The following is a 23,141-nucleotide window of genomic DNA, read 5'->3' as shown; positions in this document are numbered from 1 at the left end:
TGGGCTGGTGTGGTTACTCGTGGTCTGCGGTTGTGAGGCCGGTTGGATGTACTGCCATATTCTCTGAAACGCCTTTGGAGACGGCTTATGGTGGAGAAATGAACATTCAATGCACGAGCAACAGATCTGGTTGACATTCCTGCTGTCAGCATGCCAATTGCACGCTCCCTCAATGCTTGTGGCATCTGTGGCATTTTACTGTGAGACAAAACTGCACATTTCAGGGTGGCCTTTTATTGTGGGCAGTTTGAGGTACACCTGTGCACTAATCATGATGTCAGATCAGCATCTTGATGTGGCACACCTGTGAGGTGGGATGGATTATCTCAGCAAAGCAGAAGTGCTCACTATCACACATTTAGACAGATTTGTGAACAATGTTTGAGAGGAATGGTAATATTGTGTATCTGGAATGAAGTTTAGATCTTCAAGTCCATCTCATGAAACATGGGAGCAAAAACAAAAGTGTTGCGTTTATATTTTTGTTGAGTGTAGTATGGACTGTTAAAAAACCTGTCACCTGTATATGTGATCACTTCATGTGTCAACACTGTGTCTGAGCAGTAGAAGAAGAAGTTACAGAATTTATTGGGTTTTATCACATATTAACATCATTTATTAGGGGATGACTGACTGGGTCTTTACTGTGAAAACTTGGATGACATGCAGGCCCACCATGAGCTTCTATAAACACACTACATTACATGAGGAGAACATGAAGCCATGAAGGATCCTCAGAAAACAACCTTTGCCCGACCAGTTTCGTAAAAATACAAAAAGGTCTTCAGAAACAAACAGCATGCAGACATTTGGATTCAGCCAAAAGGAAAATGGCGAGACAGCCGCAGTGTGTGTCCGACAGGACTGTCCTGGCTCATCCGCATCAACCTTACACACTTGTTCTTTCTCCTTGGCTGAATCTCTTTGTATTTTTGTTGTGTTGTTGTTTGTTGCCCTCTTCTGCTGCCTCCATGTGTCTCTTTTGCTCCAGCGCTTTGTGCTTTCTGCTTCTCTGCAGCTAAAATGTGTGGGGGTTTTCCTCCTCTGTTAGTTAATGTTTTGCTTGTCAAAGACAGGTGTAGCTAATAGTATTTTTGCACCGCATTAATTGCTGGTGCACAGCCGTCCTTAAAGTGATTAGTTCCACCATTTTTCTTGCTGGGAGTCAAAATGTCAGCTGTTAAGTGCGCTATTCACAGGATATTAGAAGGGGAAGCTCGAGAGTGAGAGGAGATTAAAGCACAGAGACATCAGTGAAAAACAGGCGGCACAAGTGGCTGTCCATGCCTGATTAGGTCCATTGTTCGCACCTGTCTGCGTCCCTTCAGGTGGCCACTGTCTCATTTCACTACCTGTCAATCACACTGATGTGATGTCTATGTATCAACAACCTGCAGGCTAACATTTCAGTGCGTCTGATCCTTAGCCTGTATTATTGATCAGGTTGTGTCTGTAGCAAATTTAGCTTCAACTTGGATTACAGTTGCCTGCTTTTCTGTTTGATTCCCAAAACAATCCTTCTGAATACTGCTCAGTGTTTTAGTTTTAAATCCTAAAATGCATACATTTCTGTGAATGCATATATACATTGCTGCTATTTTACCAGTATCTTATATCACTGCCATCCTGTCGAACAAAGACTGTGTTCTCTTATTAATACACAAAAAATTATCAAATTATAGACCAAAACCAAATTCAGTAAAAATAGTTGATTGTCACACAGTTGTAGGACATAAATATGATCTCAAACTTCATCTTTCTTTTTTCAACCTTTAACCCATAATCTCAACCTCAGCTTTCTTCCCATAATCTCTATCTTCCCCATACTTAGTCTAATCCCACCACTCCTCTATCACCACTTTCTAAAAGCTCTCAGCATCCCCCTTTTTCCCCACACAGCTTGTCCTGATCTGCCAGTCATGTCACATTCTGTGACCCCACTCAGCCTCCAGCGTGCACGTCCTCAAGCCCTCCCCTGCCTCGACTCATCCCCCTCACCCTCTCCTCCTCCTCCTCCTCCTCCTCCTCCTCCTGTCTTTCTCCAGACCCATTAACGCCTCAGAGTTTGCTTCTTATTTCTCATTTATCCAGTGTCCACTCCACAGAGTCTGCATGGTCATGCTGTGGCCAGTTTCAGCCACTAGCAACTAATTAGCTGCTCAAATCACAGTTATCTGATTAAATCCCTTTGCTGCTAATTAAACTGCCATTTCTGTCTGCCATGTTTTTTTTCCTACGAACTCTCCTGCCCTCTCATACATACTGTACATAAATCTGCATTACAGATCACACATCATAACAGTTTGCTTTACATCCTTGTCCCTCTTACTTTCTGAATGAGCAGCAGTGTCAGTTTCAGTTAAACAGCTGCAGCCTGAGGGGCACAAACAGAGTCATGCACAGCTTACTCATTATCCTGAAAAGAAACATGAACAGCTGTATTTGCTGTCACAGCTGATGGTGACCTTTAATCATGTGTTAACATATGAATTATTTGGCCTCATGATCTTCCTCAGCGGCCTCCAACAACTTTTCCAGCTAGTCATTTCTATATTCTTACATTTTTGCAGATCAATATAAGATTATTTTTTTCCTGGCTTTTGAAATTTTATGTTTTTTAAGCAGGACACACTGAACTCTGCAGTATCTTTTTTTGGCCACTAGTGAGCAGCAGCAGACACTCTGACCAGCAGGTGACAGACTTGAGGAGGTGTTTATTTCTCATAGAACGCGGCTGCTGAGCTCAGTGCCAAAGTGTGCGGACCACATCTCTGTGTCTGTCCCTCTGTGCTCAGAGGAGAGGATCAATGGGGCCCTGACTCATCTGCACACTGGCTCCACATTCTGTAATGCAGTAATGTAGTTCATAAATATCGACCGCTGAGCTGCAATGGCAGGTATAAATCCTACAGGAACGTCCTGTGGATGGTGGAAGATAATGGGGGAGTACACGGACTACAGGAAACAGATCAAAGTGCTGACACCCACCATGCTGATCGAGAGAAAAGAGGCTCAGAATAGAAGTTGTAGGTGGTGTGTATGCAATGGCTATAATATCTACAATTAGAGCATTAGTTGCAGTAAGTGTGTGTTTGTGTTATAAATATGTTTGTATGCTGTATCCTTTCACACACTTACATCTATGCACGTGCAAAGAAGAATACACTTATTGATCTCTGACTCAGAGCATTAAACTGTCTGTAACGTCGGCTCGTCTGCCCATCTAACAAACTGCAAAGGTCTGTTGTTTACGGCCCATTTTTATCATCTATGACATCCTCTATCATGCCCCCTTCCCTCTTTATGTTTTTTACACCCAGATAATTGCTCTTCTCCTCTCCCGCTTCTCTCTTCATCCATTCTGTTTTATCTCTTTGGTGGACTTGTGAAGATGCAGTGGTTCCATCTTTTGAAGGACACCTCCAAAGGGAGACAACCACACTGGTCACTGGGCTGAGAGGGACAGCCAGAAAGACAGAGGAGTAGAATACACATTTACAGTCAAGAAGTTGTCAGGCAGCTTCTTTGGTTGAATTTAGGACAAATTTGCTGTCACTTTGTTTCAGCCTTTGTTGTTGCCTTTTTTCTTTGTATTGTGGGAGAGCTATGTGCTGCAGAGGAAAGGTCTCTTTGACACTGCACTCCAGCCTTAAACCCTCCTGTTTGCTGTTATTTAGGCAAAATGTGTGTATTTTAAATAGTTTTATGATAGATGAGTTCAGCTGTTTGCCTGTTGCTTTCCAAATAATGCTAAAGACACTTTAGAGAAACAGAGCACATTAAAACTACACCAACAACTCAAGGAAAGGAAGAAAATTACATGTTTAAAGGCCAGAATGTGATGTGTCTGATTGTGCAGCTGCCCTCACCCTGTCAGTCCCTTCCTCCTCACTCATCATGGCCTCGCTCTTAATGGAAATTGATGTAGATGTCAAGTATCTAATTTATGTGTCATACAAGGCGACGGTGTGGGCACAAATATGAGCTATAACTGCTGAACCCAATTCCAGTTCAATGACTGTCACTACATGTGTAGGATTATGACACTGTTTGCGTGTCTGTGTTTGTGTGGTTTTTAGCTCTAAAGCATCTCACTGCACCGTCAGGCGATTTTGGCCAGTTCTGCTCAAAGAGCTGTGTGCAGGTTAAAACCTGTTTTTAGAGGTCAGGATAGAACCAAGTTATCAAGTCTCCATAATCTATTAACCTTTAATCCTTTAATAATATAAAGGTTTGGTTTATAAAATCACTTCATAGGCAAGTGTTAAAACATGCATATGACATGTATGCATGTGGCATGGACTTAAGAGCAGCCCCTGGCTTATTTTGTTGAGACAGAGAAAAAAAAAGCATCAGAGCGCAGACTTTCCAGATTTATTGTTGTAGGTATGTGTGTATTCATTCACAGACCGTGTCTCTGCAGCAGTCATATGGCCTCACCGCTGTCTTAAGCTAACAGAAGGTAAGTTGCAGGCCCTGAGGACATGAGACTGTCTAACGAATCTCAACACAGCTGACTAATATTTAGCTATGATCAGGGACGGTTCACAATTTCCCCACTGTGGGACAAATAAAGGTTTTCTTGATCTTAATCATACACAGGAGCAGGGTGGTGATTGATAAGTTTGTAGCTTATAAGGTAGATGGAGAGTGAACATGAAAACCCAGCTCACATATACTTGAACATAGCCTCCTCCTACATTTACACACTTAGTGGCTGTGGAGCATAAGGATTATTTCTCTGTAGACACTGTCATCTTGGACCTCCAGACAATGGTCCACAGCATCAATAAATGGAGACCACTGACTGAATGGAGAGCCTCAAAAACTCTGTGCATGCAGACAGTGACAGCTGTAGAACACACATCTTTCAACCTTAGGCAATAAAGAAGACATACACTTCTTAATTCAACACGCTCTTTTTACTGTAATAATCTACACCAAAAAACAGAGGAAGAGCTGATGAGGAGACCGTGAACGAGAGTGAAATTTCTCCAAATGAGATTAATTTAGAATCTGGGGCATGTTTATAGTGTTTTAAATGAAAGACTGCAGGAGAGAATGACCAATTAATGTGCACGTGTGCATTCATCCATCTTCTTGTTGCTTTCATTTCCCTTTATTGATCCTTTTAGCTAGACATCAGGGCCCCTCACAGTCCCTTTCTATCAGACACAACTCAACAAGTCACATTACATGAGCAGCCAGTGGGAAGAAAACGAAAAAAAGCATGTTTCATTCTATAGGAAAAAGGAAAAAGGAATCAATGCAGCCGGCTCAGTACAGAACACCTTTTGTCTGGCTGATGCTGGCAGCAGTGACAGATGAGTGAGACATGTCAGTGAACACATCGTAATTCCTCTCAGAAATAATTGCTGGATTCAAGTAATGTCTCTGCAGTCATCAAGCACACATGATGGAAGGTGGGGAAACAGTCTGTTCCAGGTCAGTGTGTATAAAATACTGTACAGTATTATTGCTGCTGGTTTCTGTGGTGATGGACACACACTGAAGCACTGTGAGTATTGTTAGCACTACTGTATTGTCCCTTCAGCTTGTTGTAGAGTTGATCGGTCCACACAGTGAGACGTATGAACTCAAAAACAGGCCTACACTCACACACACACACCACAAGTCTTCATTTGAGCTTTCAGCTGTTTGTGTCCCCTCTCTGTCTCATTTTCAAGGCATATATTATATATTCACACAGTGTGTGTGTGGTATTTGCAAAAAGAGCACAGGGGAGTGATCTTCTTCTGTGTATCTATACACAGAAGGGATTGATCTTATTCTCTTCAGGGGAGTTTTAGTGATGTGAGGCCTATTTCTGCATAATACTGCGGCTTGTTTATCTTTGGACTTGACTACTCTCCAGTCAAAAAAAAGAGTTTAAAACAAACAAAAAAGTGCTTTATGTATGCATGCTAGCCCTAATTCTGTCCTGTTTGAATCTGATGTATACACCAAGAGACCCAAACAGTCCTGAGTTGCTATTGGCCACATAAACCTTGAACAGTGATAAGGGTCAACATCAGAGCATTTCAGATATTCCTTTGAAATCCTGCAACACTTCAAAAAAAAAAAACAACTTGGCTGAAAAGGTGGTTTCACTCCACATTTAGAATGAATGTTTCTTGTAGTTTTGGACATTGCATCCTGTGAGCATGGCATAAAAAATATGGGACAGTCAGGGTACAAGTTGCATCATAATTTTACCATTTTCTTCTCCCATCACTTTAGCTTGGGGTTTCAGATTAACTGAAAAAAAGATAATAACAAGTGCTGCAGAGGCAGGACATGAGAATGATGAAGACGCCAGAGGATGTAAGAGTAGCAGGAAGTGGGTAAAGTGCATCATCATCATCATCATCATCATCTTTTCCCCGTCAGGGTGCGGTGAGAGGCGGACACGTGAGTTTATGTGTGAGAATGTTAGAGCTCTGTTTCTGAGGGAGACAGAAGTTCATATCTGGATCATGTCGAGTTCAGAACTCAGTTATGCTCCATGTCATCAACAATGGGGGTGTTGTAACTCTGGAACAGAGGCTGCATGAAGAGACCTAATGTCCCAACCACACACACACAAACAAAGATCCACAGGAAGAGACGGTCAATCACCATGGCAACATATTTCCAGTCTTCAATAATCTGCAGAGAGAGAAGAGTGTGAGATGTTAAATGAAATCTCATCACCAGGTACATGCTACGCTTTTAAAGAACCTACCCCCTCATCATCATCCTCACTCTTCATCTTCTCAGCAATGTAGCGCACTCCGTCCACTGCATCCTCCACATCAATGTTGGACTTGAGCGTCAGCCGCTTCCTGAACTCTGTGTTCTCTGACAAGTCACTGATCTTCCAGCCGTAGCGTTTGGCTGACTCCTCATTGACAAAGAATGTTGAAGATGAATCTGCCATTCCTGCCGAACTTCCTAACCCTCCCTCTGCTCCACGTTGCTTCTGGTCGGAGTATTTTTGCTTCTGGTGTTTTTTCCGGAACTTTTCACGGATGTTGGAGCTGCCTGGTCTCCGCATGAAGAGGAAAGAGGGCAGCCGGTACAAGAAGACACGTTTAACCCATGGAGGCATGGTGTGGGTACTGGGAGAGCGATGGTGCACATTGAGCACACAAACACTGGTGACGATGGAAAAGGTGACCAGCACCATCGTAAACATTAGGTACTTCCCGATCAGAGGCACTGCTAAAGACGTGGGTGGTACAATCTTTGAGATTAGGAGTAAAAACACAGTAAGGGCCAGCAGGACAGAAATGCACAGAGTCATCTTCTCACCACAGTCTGATGGGAGGTAGAACACCAGAATGGCTAACGACGTGATCAGGATACAGGGGATGATCAGGTTGATGGTGTAGAACAGAGGTTTTCTCTTGATAATAAAGTCATAGGTGATATCCAGGTACCGGATATCATTGGGGTCTTCATTTTTGCGGCCAGGCAGTGAGACAATATCCCACTCTCCACTGGGTTTGAAGTCATCACGTGAGGCAAAGTCACTGAGGAGTATGAGGTCGATCTCGGTGTGGTCGTAGGTCCAAGAACGAAACTTAAGGGTGCAGTTCTGCTGGTCAAAGGGGAAATCGCGGACTTCGATTTTGCATGCTGATTTGTAAATAGCCGGCGGGAGCCAGGCTACTTCACCATTGTTAGAGACCACAGCGTTGGAGTAGAAGGAGACCTCATAAGTCCCATCAGCACTGAGGAAATGGAGGGAGATAAAAAAAAGAACCAATTAAAGGCAATGGAAAACACATTTATCAATTAGGTGCAACTAATTCTTTGTAATTAAACAATGTGAAGTGTTTTTAACCTTTAGTCTAATGCTTCACATTTAAATTAGATTTTACAAGCTGTGATGAAGCAGCTGTCTTGTTAGGATTGTGTTTAGTAAGGACCCAAATCCAGACAATGAAATAAAGATATAAAACCAAAAGTGACCTTTAGTGGAAAAAATAAAGCTCAAAAAAACCCAAAAGACCCAAAGAACATAACTTGGGGAAACACTGAGATCCCTAGAAGAGGCACATGGAGCAAATGAATGGACTTAAATAACCAAACAGTGTGAACCAGTGAGGCTGTTTGGGAGGGGCAGTGACCTCAGGGGACTTTACAAGTTCTAGCTGCCCTGGTTCAAGCTGTTGAATGACGAATGACCAGGATGACAGAGAATCTTCATCTTCATAGCATCTGAGGTGACACATGCAACAGTTAATTTCCAGAGGCTGTGTGTATCACCTCGAGGAAAGTGCTTGGCCTATGATACACACCAAAAACATGGCAACAACTGCCCTGGCCCTCCCACCCACCTCAAATCTGCTGAGACTGGGTTTTTTCCCCTGATCTTGCCGAGGCTGCAGGTGATGTATTATACATAAGTGGACTATCAATTATAAAGCAGGTCAGGAATCTAACCATCACACTTGGTCTCTAATGCTTTGGTGCTGCTGTGTATGTGCAGACTAATTAAAAATGCAGAGGCCCCACCTGCTTACTGTGACCTCCGGTTTTACTTGGTCAAAGGCCTCGACCTGTAGTCACAAAGCAGTGCTGTTCACCTCCTATCATTTTGCCTCTTACGGTCCTTGCACATTCTTTAGCTGACCAGCAACCTGTGTTTGTAAAAATTTAATGCATGCATGTCCTGTAAACGTGTATAAAACTCTGCTGACCAAAACACAAACACTACAAGTCCAAACAACTGCCAGCCTGTCAGGCTCACTCAGAATTCAACATCACATGACCGTGTTATTTTTATTTTATAAGCTATTGGTTCAAACACCATCTCTAATAAAAGGTTAAAGAGGTCTTGTGGTGGGACTAAACTAATCACAGGAAGAGGCTGCTTCTATTGATGACTTTAACTCCACACTGGTGACCTGACTGCACGAAAACAAACCATTTCACCACATTAAACTGCAAACTGCAAACTTATGCAATGTGCAACAACCCTCACCATAAAGGCAAAGATATGATGAAGACATGATGGTGCACGTATTCACACCACAACAGGCATATTAACTGCAGTCTTTGCACTAAAAATTTCTGCCATTATTTTGCCAGTGATGAAACATTTCAAGCAACAACTGAGCTCACTCCTTGCTCATCATTACCGGTAGGAGGCCCTTAAACAAAGGCCCCAGAATCCCACATTAGATTAGACTGGGATAAGTTCAGGTATGAATACTAATTTTACATCGGTTTTTCCAAACAAATGACCTCCACCTGTTACACATAATTCCATTTTACATGAGCATTAGTCAATTTGTACATAATAGATGTATCACTGTGTAAATCTCAAACTTGTTTGTGTCAGTTATGAGCTTTGATACATCCGAGCCCAAACTAAAGCAGCAGATGGAAAGAAGCCCCAGGTGTTGGCCTATATGGGTGACAGATGAGGTGACATCCAAAAAAGCCTTCGTGTCTGTCAGCAGTGAATGGAGGCAGTGGGGCTAATTTCTCCTTGACTTAACTGCTCACAGCTCACAAATACTGATATCCTCCAGCAGGGTTTCTGTAAGGCTGAAAGATGATGTGTTTTTTTAAAAAATATTTTGTACATCTCTGTTCATCTGGTGTTACAACATTGAGAAGCTTGGATGCACTGTTGCGTTTTAATATGCTGTCACAGCATGTGTTGCAATTAATAATACATATCTTACTTTCTTACTAAATCACCTTGTTAAGGGAAAAACATGCATGAAAACTGTGACTATTTGGAGAAACAGACTTGACTTGATTTGTGCTGTTTATACAGTATCAATAATGTGTAATCTCTCTGACAGTGTTCGATGTTCAACCTTTCTTTACATCTATCCTTTGATTTTAAACTAAACACATCCACACTCATTGCATCTCATTACGTAGACATACTTGTTATAGAGGACGATGTCTGGCAGCCAGATGTGTTGTGATGGGAGTCGGATTTTCTTGATGCCCTCATACTCTTCAGGATCCCACATTAATCTGTAGTCATTCCATACCTGGTGTATTGGTCACACAGACACACAAATGGAGACATCCATCAGCAGGTACATGCATGAAAGCACATAAAAAAACATGTACAAAGTAAAAAAAAATTTTTGAAATTATATATAAGCATGTTAGTTCGTGCATATACGCAGGTTGAGTCAGCTCTGTCTGGCAAAATGCATTTTAAGCAGCAGCACAGCGATGTCGTTGCCTTGAGCTGACCTCACCAATGAACTGGCAGGATGTCTTTGCACATTCTTCTTCAAGCTGCTGCACCAAAAACAAACCTGTGTGTGCCAATGACTAATGCAACTCAGACACTTGTTGTGCATCATCTTTTGACGTGGCCTGACCCTTACATAAACACAACAAAACATACACTTACATCGAATAAACTCTAAAGAGGACGAGCGCGGACACAAACCTGAGTGAGCCAACAGTTGGTGGTCATAATCTGCTCCCTCTCATTCTGAAACACAGACAGACAGCAGCTAAACACACTCCTCTTATTAGAAATAACCATCTGTGCTTTTGAAACATATGGTATTTGTAGAATATGCCTTCATGATAATAACATATGTAGCTTTGGTATGGTGTGTGTGCGTGTGTTTGTGTTTGTGTTTCCTTACCACGTTGATCAGCTGGGCTAGAGACACCTGGATGTAAATGGTGACCTGCTGGCTGTTGTTAACAGCTGGTCTGATCAGCTTGTTGTAGCGCTCCGGTGACAACAGGTGACTCACCAGCCGCTCCTCCACCTCAGCACACAAGGCAGCTGCTCACACACACACACACACACACAGTTGGGAAACATCCATGAATATGAGTAATTATTTTCCTAATACATTCTATGTTTGCCAATAATTGCAGCTACTGTAATCCATGCAGCCAAAATATCCTCCGACCCTCAAGTAATCCCAATTTTGACGGATGCCAGAAATGTCAAAGTTCAGTCTCCATGACCGCCTCAAAAAAACTCCCTGTTCTTGCTAATTTCATCATGTCAGCAGAATATGTGTGCAGATGATGCTCTAGTCGATTAGGTATGGTCAGCTGGGGCCACGTGTAATTCCATGAATGGATGATGATTACTCAAAACTCATAAGCATGTGAAACGTGAGCCTGTCTAAACACTTGTGTTTGTGAGATATCAGAAGACTGGAACTCAGGAAGCCCATAATCTGTCAGAGTGTGTTGTATTTTAAAAGGATAAAGTTGACGAAGCGATGTTTAAATCTCGTGCTGTGAGGTCTCACCAATTAAGTCATGTGGCATTCGGCAATGTGTTCAGACGTAATGAGGGTGTAATGGGAGCGATGAGAGCAGTGCGTGCATGTCTGTGTGTGTCTGTGCGAGAGGAAATTAGGTATTCATGTCTCCAAAACAGATCAGATGTAGTACTGTATTTAGTGACAGTTCAACACACATGTACGCATGCAAACACTTCTAACTACAGATGCAGAAGTTTCATCATATGCACCTTCATCATACTGCATGCTATATGCAGTTCATATGATAAAAATGAGTCATTTTATCAAACATACATACATGCAGAGAAAGAGAGAGAGAGAGAGAGAGAGACCGCAGGGCTGATTTCACCCATGTAATTCACACAGAACGTCTGACTGGGTCAGAGAGCTTCAGTGGCAATGAGTGGCTTAATGCTCACACTGCCAGAGTTCGATACATTTAAACACATTCAAATCTAAAACTTCATATTTATTACTCTTACTATAATCTGTTTATAGAGATTTTTAGGGTTACTATTAGAATATTATATCTGCTGCTGTCTGACAGAATGTTATCAATGAGGTGGAGTTTCACCTCTGCTCCCATACCAACTAATGGAAACTCAGTTTACTTAACAGGTTGGACTTCAGGCTTCAGCTTCCTTCAGGTTTTGTAATGTGTTGTCTGTTTTTTATGTTACTTAGTTTCAGAATTTTTTTTGTTTGTGCTCCTAATAAATAAACACTGCTTGACACAACTGTTTACTTTCCCGCTTACAGGACAGTATAAAGTGGAGAATTACAGAAAAGACAAGGCTTAATACATAAGAGCTACATTAGTGTCTGCCAAAAGCACCATAAAAAGCAATGATACCATTTCTAAGATTGTTTTTTAAAACTGACTGTAACTACCAACAGATTATGAAGTTATGTTTGTTGTCTTGTAATTAGCATGGTGTTTGCCTGAATGACACCACTTTGGATCACATCGTTAGTAGCATCCAGTCTGCCCTCTGTCGAGGCAGAAGATAAGAGAGCTAAACGGTAAACCTAATAACATGTGATAAGGTAGTACAGTGCCTATGACAGCTGCATGTCCTTGAACACTTTCAGTTACTGTACATCCTTTGCAGCCCATCCTTCATATAAAAACAGCCGTGCAAACACTTTTGATCTGTCACTGGCGATATGCATTTATGTCACACTAGCTCAAAGCTGTGCATTTAGCAGCTTTGAACGGCTATTGCTTGTTTTGGCACTGGTTTGCAGCTGTGCATCCAGCCGTCTTAGCATTTACTCAGGTTAATAATGTGCGCTGAGACATGTCAGGATCAAACTGAACGTAAGAGCTGCTGAGCTTTAAACGCAGGTACAGAAAGGAGAGGTATACTCAAACACTTGGTCACTCTACATCAACCTCTACAGGCCTCTGCCTGTGTGTCCACCATCTGAGCAGCGATGACATGACACTGAAGCCCGAGGGTTTTAGAGACAGAAAGCTCTGTCTATCAGGATTAGACCGAAAGAAGACGCATGCAAGGAGAAGGGGACAAAACATACACATCCAACCACACCACAACAAGTAAGAGCAGCATCACAGTGTGAGACAAAGGGATTCACAGATTAGTGTAATCATCTGATAAAATGAAATAGGATCAAGTCGTATTATGGTGATGATTCATGGGGAATGACTGTGATTCATAAGTTTGCATAATGGGATTAACAGCCTGACAACAATTCATTGTTTATAGTGTGAGAGACAATAGGCCGGGCTCATGTTCTAATCAAAAGCAACTGGTTTTCAGATTCTGGTGGCCCGGGAGACCACATTTTCTATAAATCCTGCTGGGTTACCTCATTGTTTGTTGTGTTTTTTTTCAGCTTTATTTGTGACTCTGCTTTAGTTAAGTGGATTAAAACATGCTTTAAAAACACATCAAACCCCAAAACAGTAACAAACAGGTGAAGGAGGATTTGAGAAAGCCGATTAATGGTTATTGAACTATAATTGAAGACTTTCACCCAGGTGGCAAATGTTCGACTGTGTCTATCTATGTTTGTTTTTTGTTTGTTTGTTTGTTTGTTTGTTTGTTTACATGCCCTTTGTTAGATTCAGGGGTATAGGATCACAGTATAAGTGATCATCTTTAACCATATGGTACAAATGGATCTTCTTCCTCCTGCAACAAGCCTCTCTGCCATTTTTGGCAACTGTCTTTTGTTATATAAAAATTCTCACAATTGTTTTCATTTAGGTTTTTTATCAATCATTTCATAATACATGAACTTTTCAGTAAAATTAGACATTTCTTATGGCTGAGAACAATCCACTGAAGGATACAAGCCTTTTGTGTTCACTTCAGTTAACTAAGATGTTTATTGGACACTTTGGTTTGAATGTGTTTTATTGATGGGTGTTGTGCAGCCATTTATAGGTGCCGTTACACATCTTTATAATGGCTTGACTGTTCGTCTTATGGCTCCACTCTTCACTTTTCCCTGGCTGATTTCTGATTTCTGCCTGAGAGAAACAAGGGATGTCATATGGCCTTAAAAATGTAACAGGAGCAGTTTAAAAATAAACCTAGCACAAAAAATCATCTTCATGTCAGTATTGAAAAAGATATAAGGTATTGGAGAAGGACGTATAGATTGTATAGAGTGATGTAAGGTACTGGGTTTGACAGTAAAGCGGCCGATGAGGCTACAATGAGATAAGTCGGAGATGGAGCATTAGGGAGTCTACCAGCAGGTTTCATCACACATGTATGCACACACACACACACACACACTCTCCTGTCCGCCCCACTGCACTCTCCCCGACTCAATAATTCATTGCCGCTAAAATAAAAATGCCATCATCTTACATGCACAGAGACTCAAACACAATCAGAGATCATTCTCTGCGTCTTTTTCACCCACATAATATCAACACAGCGTCCATCACAACATACAGGAAATGTAAAACCCGACACAAAAACCTTTCAGACAGGCTGCTGTGGTTGAGTGATGTAGTTAGATGGATAGGCTGTGTCTTTAGACCAGAGAACAGAGAGAGAGAGAAAACATCCAAATTCAGCATCCTCTAGGTTTCTTTTTAGGATGGTGAATTATTCAGTGCGTTACCATCTGGGCTGGCCTCTCTGAGGCCAAAACAATTTAGGCTTCAGCTGTCTTTGGTTTTGCTCAGAACACTGCTGAAATCAGTCATGTAATAAAACACGCCCTTGCGCCATTCATATGCATCTGCAGCCACATGGTCAAGCTACAACTACACAGTGTTCACGGTGGATCTGCTGCCCGTGTTTTCAGCATATCATGGGATTTATGTTGGTTGTTTTCCCCAAAACTTTTCCTCATGATAAACAAAACTGTTCTCTTTAACTGTCATAACTTCTCCCTCATGTCTTCCTACCATGTTTTGCTCTGTTCTGACATGAACATGTGCAGGCTTGGGACAGAATAAAGGCAAACGATGCAGGAACAGAGGCTTTCACTTTTACATTTAGCTTGCACCACCTGATGCAGCCTCTAATGCTGTCACAGTGCCTTCCTGTTCTCAACCTCAAAACAGCACCAGCATCCAAACAAGTGTGCAGTGACTAATACCTTACTATGAAGTGTTGACTCACTGATGTTTGGCCCTACAACAGCTTTGCAATAACCCCAAGACCAAACTTTGATTTGCTCAAAAAAAGCAGATGAATAATGAGCAAAACATCTCGTTGGATAGCTGTCGAACACGCCGGTACATTCACTGCAGAATGCAGCCGATCCTGAGAGAGAGAGAGTGGAGGAGACAGAAGAATGATGACTGAATGGCAGATAAGTTACAGCATGAGAGTGGGAATCTGGAAAAATATGAGTGAAGACAGAAAACAGGACACACACAGAGGCACAGGCTGGCACAGGGAGCGGACACAGAGGCCAAATAACTCCCAAGAGCATGGCTGACTGGATTTAGTCCTCCTACAGTCACAGACGTGACAGGAGACAACAAGCAGCACATACAAAACAGAGAAAGTCAGTGAAAGTTCTTTCTTCCTGATTTATTGAGTTAAAATTATCTGAACCAAACCTAAACCAAAGGCAAACATTAGCTGTGCACTCATAATCATTTTTTAGTAACAATATGCTCAGCCGACAGGGGGTGGGATGACATAAAACCCATTTACACAGGTACAATTACATTTGATTTATCTTGATCTTAATTGTTTTCCTTTGAACACACCCTGGGTTTATGAAATCTGCTGTATAAGAGATTATAAGAGATTTCAGCACCATGGACAGCTCCGCGTACGTACGTGTAGATCAATAGACATCCTGAAGGGTCACTGACACTGATACAACACTGGTGTGTACGAACGGGTCCATTTCATGTAGAATAAAACACCTAAATGTGTCAGTGATCAGAACCACAACACACATTGATCGATCAAAAGGAGAGCACGGTGCCAATTGTGTTTACATTGCAGGAAAATGTGTAATGTGCTTTAAACACATTTCAAGTTAGTTAGTCGCAGCGCACTGAAAGAAAAATCACGTGCCAAAGTGTCTGACGCCACTACTTATTCCCACTGGCGTGTTTTCCGGTACAGCTGTCCGTCTGTTAAGTAAAAGTATGACTTAAACATTCCCCCTAAAACAATACAACAAATAAACACTGACCGAAAACGTTACACTTTGAACCACAACAGTGCCATTGTGGTGCTTTTTAGCAACACACGCATCACCCAGTCTGTCAGGTTTGGTGTTAATTGGCATGCGTGGTAGAGAAAGAGCCGTTTTACTATGAACACTTTAAGATCGTTAAAGGCTCGAAGTAGAACCTCTGTCCCGTCCCGGATCAGGAGGATTTAAAAGTTATTACTCACTTGCCACGGTGAGAACCAAGAGAGCCAGCGCTGCTTTCACCGGGGCTGCCATCGCTTCCTCCCCTCCAGTGCGACACACACACACGAAAACTTACAGTGTTCCTTTAGTTTTCTTGTTTTCTGTGCTTTGTTGGTTTGAGATAGAAAAAAAGAAAAAGATAATAAAAGAAGGATTATAGCGGTTTCATTGCGAGGGGTGACAGCCGGTATCTGGAGCTTGGAGGCATGGAGACGAGGTGCCGACTGCCGCCTGAGCCGAGAGAAGAGGAGGATAGATGCTTCCTGCCAGAGCGCACCGACTCCAGCGCTGGTCTTGGAGCTGTGATTGCGCGCAGCAGAAGCCGGCTGTAGAGAACAAAGTCTCCCTTGATTCTTCTTGAGCGATGCAAACTACGTTTTCCTGGGGGATATGGGTCAGGAGCTAGTGGGGATACGCCAATCCCGTTATCGCCAAAGCGGCCATTCTTCAGATAAAAGATTTAAGCGCCCCGGTCTTCATATCGTCCTGCCCGCCCAGTGCGCTCCCCCGCCGGGCGTCCGTTTCACTCGTGCAGTCTTGATCGACATAGTTTGACACGTGTGACAACAAACAGGAAGCGATAACAGTCAGAACCTCCGGGGAACGTCATTTAATACCCAGGAGGCTTTGAAACCAATCTTATCTGCTCCAATCAAATGTGAATCTCTTCACTGAGACGATCAAGTTAATCAAAATTCACAGTTATGAAGCTAAACTACATAACTGCTCAACCACATCCCAGTGGGCTACAAAAATGATGAGGAAATCATCAGCTATTAGGGGTTCTTGGTCTTTGGCAGCAAAATAACAGCAAGAAGTGGAGTGTTGATGCTCAGGACTTTGTGTATCAGAATCATGAAACGACTGACCGCCTGTCATTATATTTCAGTCACTGTGATGTCTAAATGATCCCTATGGGGTAATTGTCCACTCTGTTTCCCTGCCATTATCACCATATGGAGGTCAAAGGACAGGGTCAGCTCCAGGACAACACAATAAAACTTGGAAAATGTCACATGTGCAGAGACGTGTTGTAAAAAAAGGAAGGGGTCTTTAATAGAGAGGAAACCAGCAGCAGTGATGCAGAAATCAGCAGGAACGCTACAGTCATTCATCACTGTCAGTTCATCAGATTAGCTATTTAATACAAAGACAGGCGACACCAACATACCCATGTTTGCCAATCAAAAAAAGCCTGTGAGCACCAACACAAACACATATTTCCCCTTTCATCAGAGATTTAACTTAGGACCCATGACGGGAAAACACTCTTTATTAGACATGCATGATGCAGAGGCAGCCTCAGCTGACACCACTGTGTGTGTTCTCTTGAGGAGCTAAAGCTGCAGTCCTTCTGCACACATCAGTGATGTATAACTACCCAAGAATGAGCAGAGGAGGGGAGAGGGCAGTGGCAGCTTCAGAGAACGACTCCAGCTAATTATTTCACTGCATGGACAGAGGAAAAAGAGATGGAAGCAAGAAAAAGCACAAAGCAGCTTAGCAAGAGTTATACATAACATGTCTTTACAACAGTGCTATCAGGAAGGTAGCTTAGGTAACTAGGTGACCAAATCAAGAAGCACCAAAAATGTTAATCAAAAAACTGTTAGACCACTGTGTCAGGGTTTAGGGGATGCGAAGGCAGGTGACAAAAACTGGTCCTTTATAACTGGCAGAGGTCAAGCAGAGTACAAGCAAAGAACAAAAGGGCAGAATCCAAAATGCAGAAAACACAAAAAACTACTATAATCCAAAAACTTACTGACAAACGAGGTTACAGACGTGACAACCTGACGAGAACAAAGGGGAGACACAGGTGAACACAATCAGGGCGGGACGGCAATCAAGCAGGTGAAAAAGCAGGGGAAGTAAAACACAAGGGAATGCACAGGGAAGACAAGACTATCAAAGTAAAACAGGAAACAGAAAACAACCTCAAGCCTCAAGGAACAAAACACACACCATGGACCCCTAACCCCTAACACCTAAGAATAACAAAATTGCTAAACCAACCAGGAAACCAAGGATTCATTCACTGTAGATGTGTTTTTTATGGTTTCTATTGAAAATGTTAAAAACATTGCCAGGATTGTTTCCCTCCTTCGTGGCTAAACATGATGGAGGTTTCATATTTAATGAGACTCTCATCAATCTTTTCTATTAAGAAACCCACCTCTGGTGTAAATGTGACTCCCCCAAGACGCTTCACTCGTTTTATACATTAGAGCCATTTTACAGTTCATGTGTTCAGGCACCAACTTCCATAAAATTAACCCCTAGCTGCAGCTCAAAATTCAACCAAATTACGTTACCCTCCCATCACACCCCATTACAGCCACGCTTCAGCAACATGCGAGCGTTCACCTCCCAAAGTCCCCATTCGTCTCTCCTAATGAACATTATCTCTGCATCCTAAAAGCAATGGAGAGGAGCAGAGGGAGGCTAGATTTAATCAGAGCTGCTTAGAGCTCGCTGTGGGGTCTGCTGCAGAGCCAGCCAGTAAACACACACACACACAGATGCACACCCCACACAGCTGTGTATCCAGGACTTCACGCTACTTTTCATTGACTTACATTCAGTTCCTGTTTTCCTGGAGATGTAAACAAAACTACATCTTTCCCAACACTAACCTTAAAACAAATTCAATTTAAAATTGAATGATTTACATTTGGGAGCTGAACCAGGACAGGCTCCAGTTCCCCATGACCCTGTGGAACAGGATAAAGTGGGTTTAGAAAATGGATTGATGGATGGATGGCTAATCATTGTTGCCATGTAAAAACCCCACGATGTGACCAGAAGTGTTCTTTTTTTAGTTAGAAGAGAAGCCTTCATAGATGTGACAAATACCTGTCATGCAGAGTTTCCTGCATGACATTGTCATGGTAAAGGCAAACTTTGACCTTTCATGATAAATGGCATAAAATCATCATTTCTTTCATCAAATTATGTCTTTACAATTTCATTTTATTATTGGAGTGCTCTGTCTTAAGGTTCTTTAAGGAAGAACAAGGAGAGATTTTCGATATATACTACCATAAATAATGTAAACTTGATACACACACACACAAGACTTGAGGGCATTTTTCAAGTTTTACTGTCATGTGTACCAAGTATACAAAATACAATGAAATTCTTACTAGAATGCTTCTCCACAGACCTGAAAAACAGCATAAATGCAATGCTATTACAATAAATGAATACAAAACACTGACTACCGTAAAATGTGATACATTCTTTAACATGAATATGATGTGACAGCCACATTGACAGTGTTACAGAGGGCAAAACATACAGAATGCTGATAAGACAGACCTTTGTTATGTCCTAATACACCAGAGCCAAACCACTCTGTCATCCTAATCTGATTAATCACATTGTAAACAACTCCATATGCAATGTAACAGCATGCACACGGTGACTCCCTACAACAATCTGCATCTCTTCCCTAGCAGCTGTGTAATCATGTCGAATATCATTTGAGTGGATTAAACTTCCTCAGCTTCCTCCTCTATAAAAGGTCCTCCTCCTCTTCCTCTTCCTCCTCCTCCTCACCAGCCTCTCTGACATCCCACTCTGTGTGTGTTTGCCTGCGGGCAGCATAGTCAGTAACAGTGTGCCCCGGTGAAGTGGCCGATTCCCCCGCTGCATTAATGTTGTCATAAATTCATATCACAAGGGGACATTTGTGTCTTGGAGTGACAGTATGAGACGAGGCTTTCTAAATTCCAGTCTGGTAGCCTGTCACTGTTGGTCATTGTCTTGCACCGGTGAGGGAGAATCAGTACTGAGGGACTTCTTGGAGTTGTATTAATGCATCTCTTCCTCTGGTTAATTTCCTTGTTGCCACCCTGTGTTCCTTACTATTATTGATGGCTTCAGTCTCTGCTTGTCTTGGTGGACATCCTCTGGCACTCTTCTTGTATCCCTCCTGATCTAAACATGCATATGAACCCCTCCTGAGCCCCTAGTGGGAATATGTTAGAAATGTGGAGGAATCTTATCTGGACTGAACTCAATTAAATGTTTTGAGAGTCGGGGGCCTCGAAGCACGTCTGCAAACTAGTGCTGAGTGTCCCCGCTGCTCTCACACATCCTCCATGATTAGGTTTTCTGTAAAGTGAAAAAGGAAGGGGGTTCACTCCAAATCAATGGGATGTCTGAAGAGGCAAGTAGGCATTTATAAAGGCTGATCAAATGTGTGTGTCTGTGTGTGTGCATGTGTCTATCAGCCTCCCTCCAGATAAGGCAGATTATGCCATCTTTACTCCCGGCCAGGAAAAGCAGCATGTGAGCCTGAGGCAACGAAAAGTCATGAAGCAATATGACAGCGTTACACAATCCAGCATGCATCATGTCACAAGTGAGGGAAAGGACTTTGAAGAAGCTGTTTCTGAACTGTTGCAATGGGGAAAGGAGGGAAAGACTTTAAGAAAAGTGGCATCACGCTGTACTTATTTTGAGTCTGAAGGTAGAAGACACCAAAAGACTCACACTGATTGAAAAGGCCGACTCAGTCCTGCGGGTGGAGCTGGACAACATGAATGCAGATGATGTTAAGGAGAAGGTTGTCAGAACTGCTCTTCATCATGCATAACATGAACTCCCAACCTCTACACAATGCTCTGTTTAGCTGGAGACTAAAAAACTGAATGTTTTCAATGGAGGCATTAATAGTTTTTTTTATACAGACATTTTTCACTAATTCAAAGACAGATCATTTTCCATTTAAAACTTCAGAGCATATAATCGGCAGTGTGATCATTTGTTCTAATACTACAAAGAATAATGGTTATCTTGGTTTTTATTCAAACAGTTTTTAATGATGAATGTGATATGTAGAAGTGGAATGAGGACCCAAATGCTGGACTGGAAACTGCAGAGTCCAGGAAAAGAGATAGAGAGACACATAAGGAAGAATCAACTCAAGAGTTACCAAAATAAATCTGAAAGTACAACAGAAACTTACCTTGATAAAGTGTGAGATGACACGTTGCGTGCTAAAGATACAGGTAAATAATCAGAGCTCCAAATGACGTGCTTTTTACCGTATTTTGCTTTCTAGACAATGTGTAGTGCACACTTTCCGTGTGGGGACAGCCATTCGTGTTCATGCTTGGGTTGAGACGCAGGTGTAGTTTCACATTTGGTGTCTCCAGGTAGGTTTGCGTGAGCATGAACACTCATGAATAATGAAGTGCTCCATATTGTAGAGTGTTTCTGATGGAAAGGCTGAACTCTTGTACTATACAGGGCTAGTTTGAATTAAAGAAGGCAACTGGCTGCAAATGACTGTTTTTAGTCAAAAAGGTGACAAAGGGTTAAAACCTGGACACAAAGGAAGTGACAGCAACACTTCAGTGACCTTCAAACTGAAGTGGGAAACAGCTTCTTCTAGCTTTTCCAAAAGCATTTTCTGATGTTTGTTTTTACACCACAGCTCTTTATGGGCCAACATTGTTGTTGTTGTTACCACATTGTAAAGAACATGATGTGACGTTATTATCTGGGGCAAAACATACAGTGTTTTGCCAAACACATGAGCCTGTTGGAATAGGTCAAAGCACGAAAAGGTTGCAGCTCTAGTCCAACTCCCTGCTGAACCAACAGGGCAGCCTTATGGTGCTGGGCATGCAAGAGGGCTGTAAGACCAGGCATGCTATGAACTATCACATATTCACATGATGAAAAAGCTGTTTGGATTTGATTTATGTTGAATTAGTTTATCTTACAATCATTGCCAAAATATGAGTAAAACCTGCTCAAATTTTCATAGAAAACAAAGACACAAAACATAGACATGCGGTCTTTCTTGTATCAAATGTTTCCATCTGATAGGTGGAAAATACAAAATAGATCAAAACGAGCACCTACATGTCAAAGATTTCACCTCCATGCACTGTAGGGTACAAAGAAGGTATGAGCGCCTCTCCTGTGAGACTGCAGTAGGAAACAATTCTAATTCTGTTCACACTACATATAAACGATTCTAGCTGTGCTAACAATAAGCACACAGTTTGTAGTCAACACCACTATGCTTATAAACAGCTTTGACATATTTCTTTCAATTAAATGTATTACTACAGTAATTAAGTGTTTAGGTAATTGCAGCCTACACATCGTAGTAACAACCTCAGTTTGATGTCACATCTCCTAAGAGTTTCTGTTATTATTGCATTAATACAGTATTTTCTAAGCCACTTTAGAACATACTGAGCCACAGACATCTTATAGTCTTCTCTTTAGTTATGTATAAGGGAGATAAGTTGAGTCCACTTCATATTGTGTGCTTAGCATCAGCTATTTTCTTAGGTTTAAGGCTCACGTTATTATCAGATATATACTGTAAAATATTGATACACTGAGGTTAGTGAAGTAAAGGCTGAAGTCTTGTGTCACAGTTTAAATGATGTTTATGAGTATGATATATATACAGAGGCATTCATTAACAATGACGTTCGTTTACTGCATCATATGTCTTGCTCCCTCTGTTTGGGACCTCATAGATCTCTATGCCACACACTGTAGCCAGCATCACTGTCAGCGTCTAACTTATGTGACTCATATCAGCCCATTTACCACTTTGGCCTGCTCGCCAACTCTCCCTGGTGAAAGAAGCCAATACTTTTCCATTTTCACTTTGCCTTGAGACCATCACTTGAATACAGTAATGAATCATACTTCTATGACATGAGCAGACATAAACCCCAGAACAAAAAAATGACCTCCAGTCAAATGATTGCATTAGCTGGCATCAGATGTGCTTCTCAGCCTGGTAAATAACATCACACCATGAGAGAAAACTGATGTAACACCCAAACCATGGAGACCTTAAAACAATAACCAAAACAACACAAAGGTGATAGTCACATAAATCCATATTTGGACATCAGTGGCTTCAAAGCACCTTTTACCATCACCTGAGTTCAGATCTGAGATCACTCCTAAAATAAAGGGTATTATCCCTGCAAACTGTGACAGGAGTCTAACTAACTGTTTTTATACTGCTTTCTTTACTTGTTT

General features: G+C 41.9%; 1 protein-coding gene across 2 annotated transcripts; it reads right to left on the bottom strand.

The window, feature by feature from the left end:
• Positions 1 to 6,221: 6,221 nt before the first annotated feature.
• chrnb5b (cholinergic receptor, nicotinic, beta 5b) lies at positions 6,222 to 17,926 on the bottom strand. Of its 2 annotated transcripts, none has more exons than XM_028415820.1 (6): positions 17,878 to 17,926; positions 10,620 to 10,765; positions 10,415 to 10,459; positions 9,892 to 10,001; positions 6,725 to 7,715; positions 6,222 to 6,648 (listed from the first exon to the last, which is right to left on the bottom strand). In XM_028415820.1, the coding sequence occupies exons 3-6, from the start codon at positions 10,439 to 10,441 to the stop codon at positions 6,493 to 6,495; spliced, it is 1,284 nt and encodes a 427-aa protein (XP_028271621.1). In that variant the 5' UTR covers positions 10,442 to 10,459; positions 10,620 to 10,765; positions 17,878 to 17,926; the 3' UTR covers positions 6,222 to 6,492. The 2 variants fall into 2 exon arrangements, with proteins under 2 accessions (XP_028271621.1, XP_028271620.1); XM_028415819.1 differs by lacking the exon at positions 17,878 to 17,926 and adding an exon at positions 16,094 to 16,145.
• Positions 17,927 to 23,141: the final 5,215 nt, after the last annotated feature.

This window comes from Parambassis ranga, chromosome 10, assembly GCF_900634625.1.
Source record: "Parambassis ranga chromosome 10, fParRan2.1, whole genome shotgun sequence".
Classification (NCBI taxonomy): domain Eukaryota; kingdom Metazoa; phylum Chordata; class Actinopteri; family Ambassidae; genus Parambassis; species Parambassis ranga.
Note: the sequence above shows the minus strand (reverse complement) of the source record. Positions and strands in the feature narration are given on the sequence as shown.

What these genes read in the sequence shown, in the direction of transcription:
- chrnb5b (XM_028415819.1), bottom strand. Translation starts at nt 16,145, where the DNA reads ATGGCAGCCCCGGTGAAAGCAGCGCTGGCTCTCTTGGTTCTCACCGTG. An exon ending in TAGCCCAGCTGATCAACGTG is followed by an intron (nt 10,460 to 10,619) that starts GTAAGGAAACAC and finishes TCTGTGTTTCAG; the next exon opens with AATGAGAGGGAGCAGATTAT. An exon ending in CCAACTGTTGGCTCACTCAG is followed by an intron (nt 10,002 to 10,414) that starts GTTTGTGTCCGC and finishes CCAATACACCAG; the next exon opens with GTATGGAATGACTACAGATT.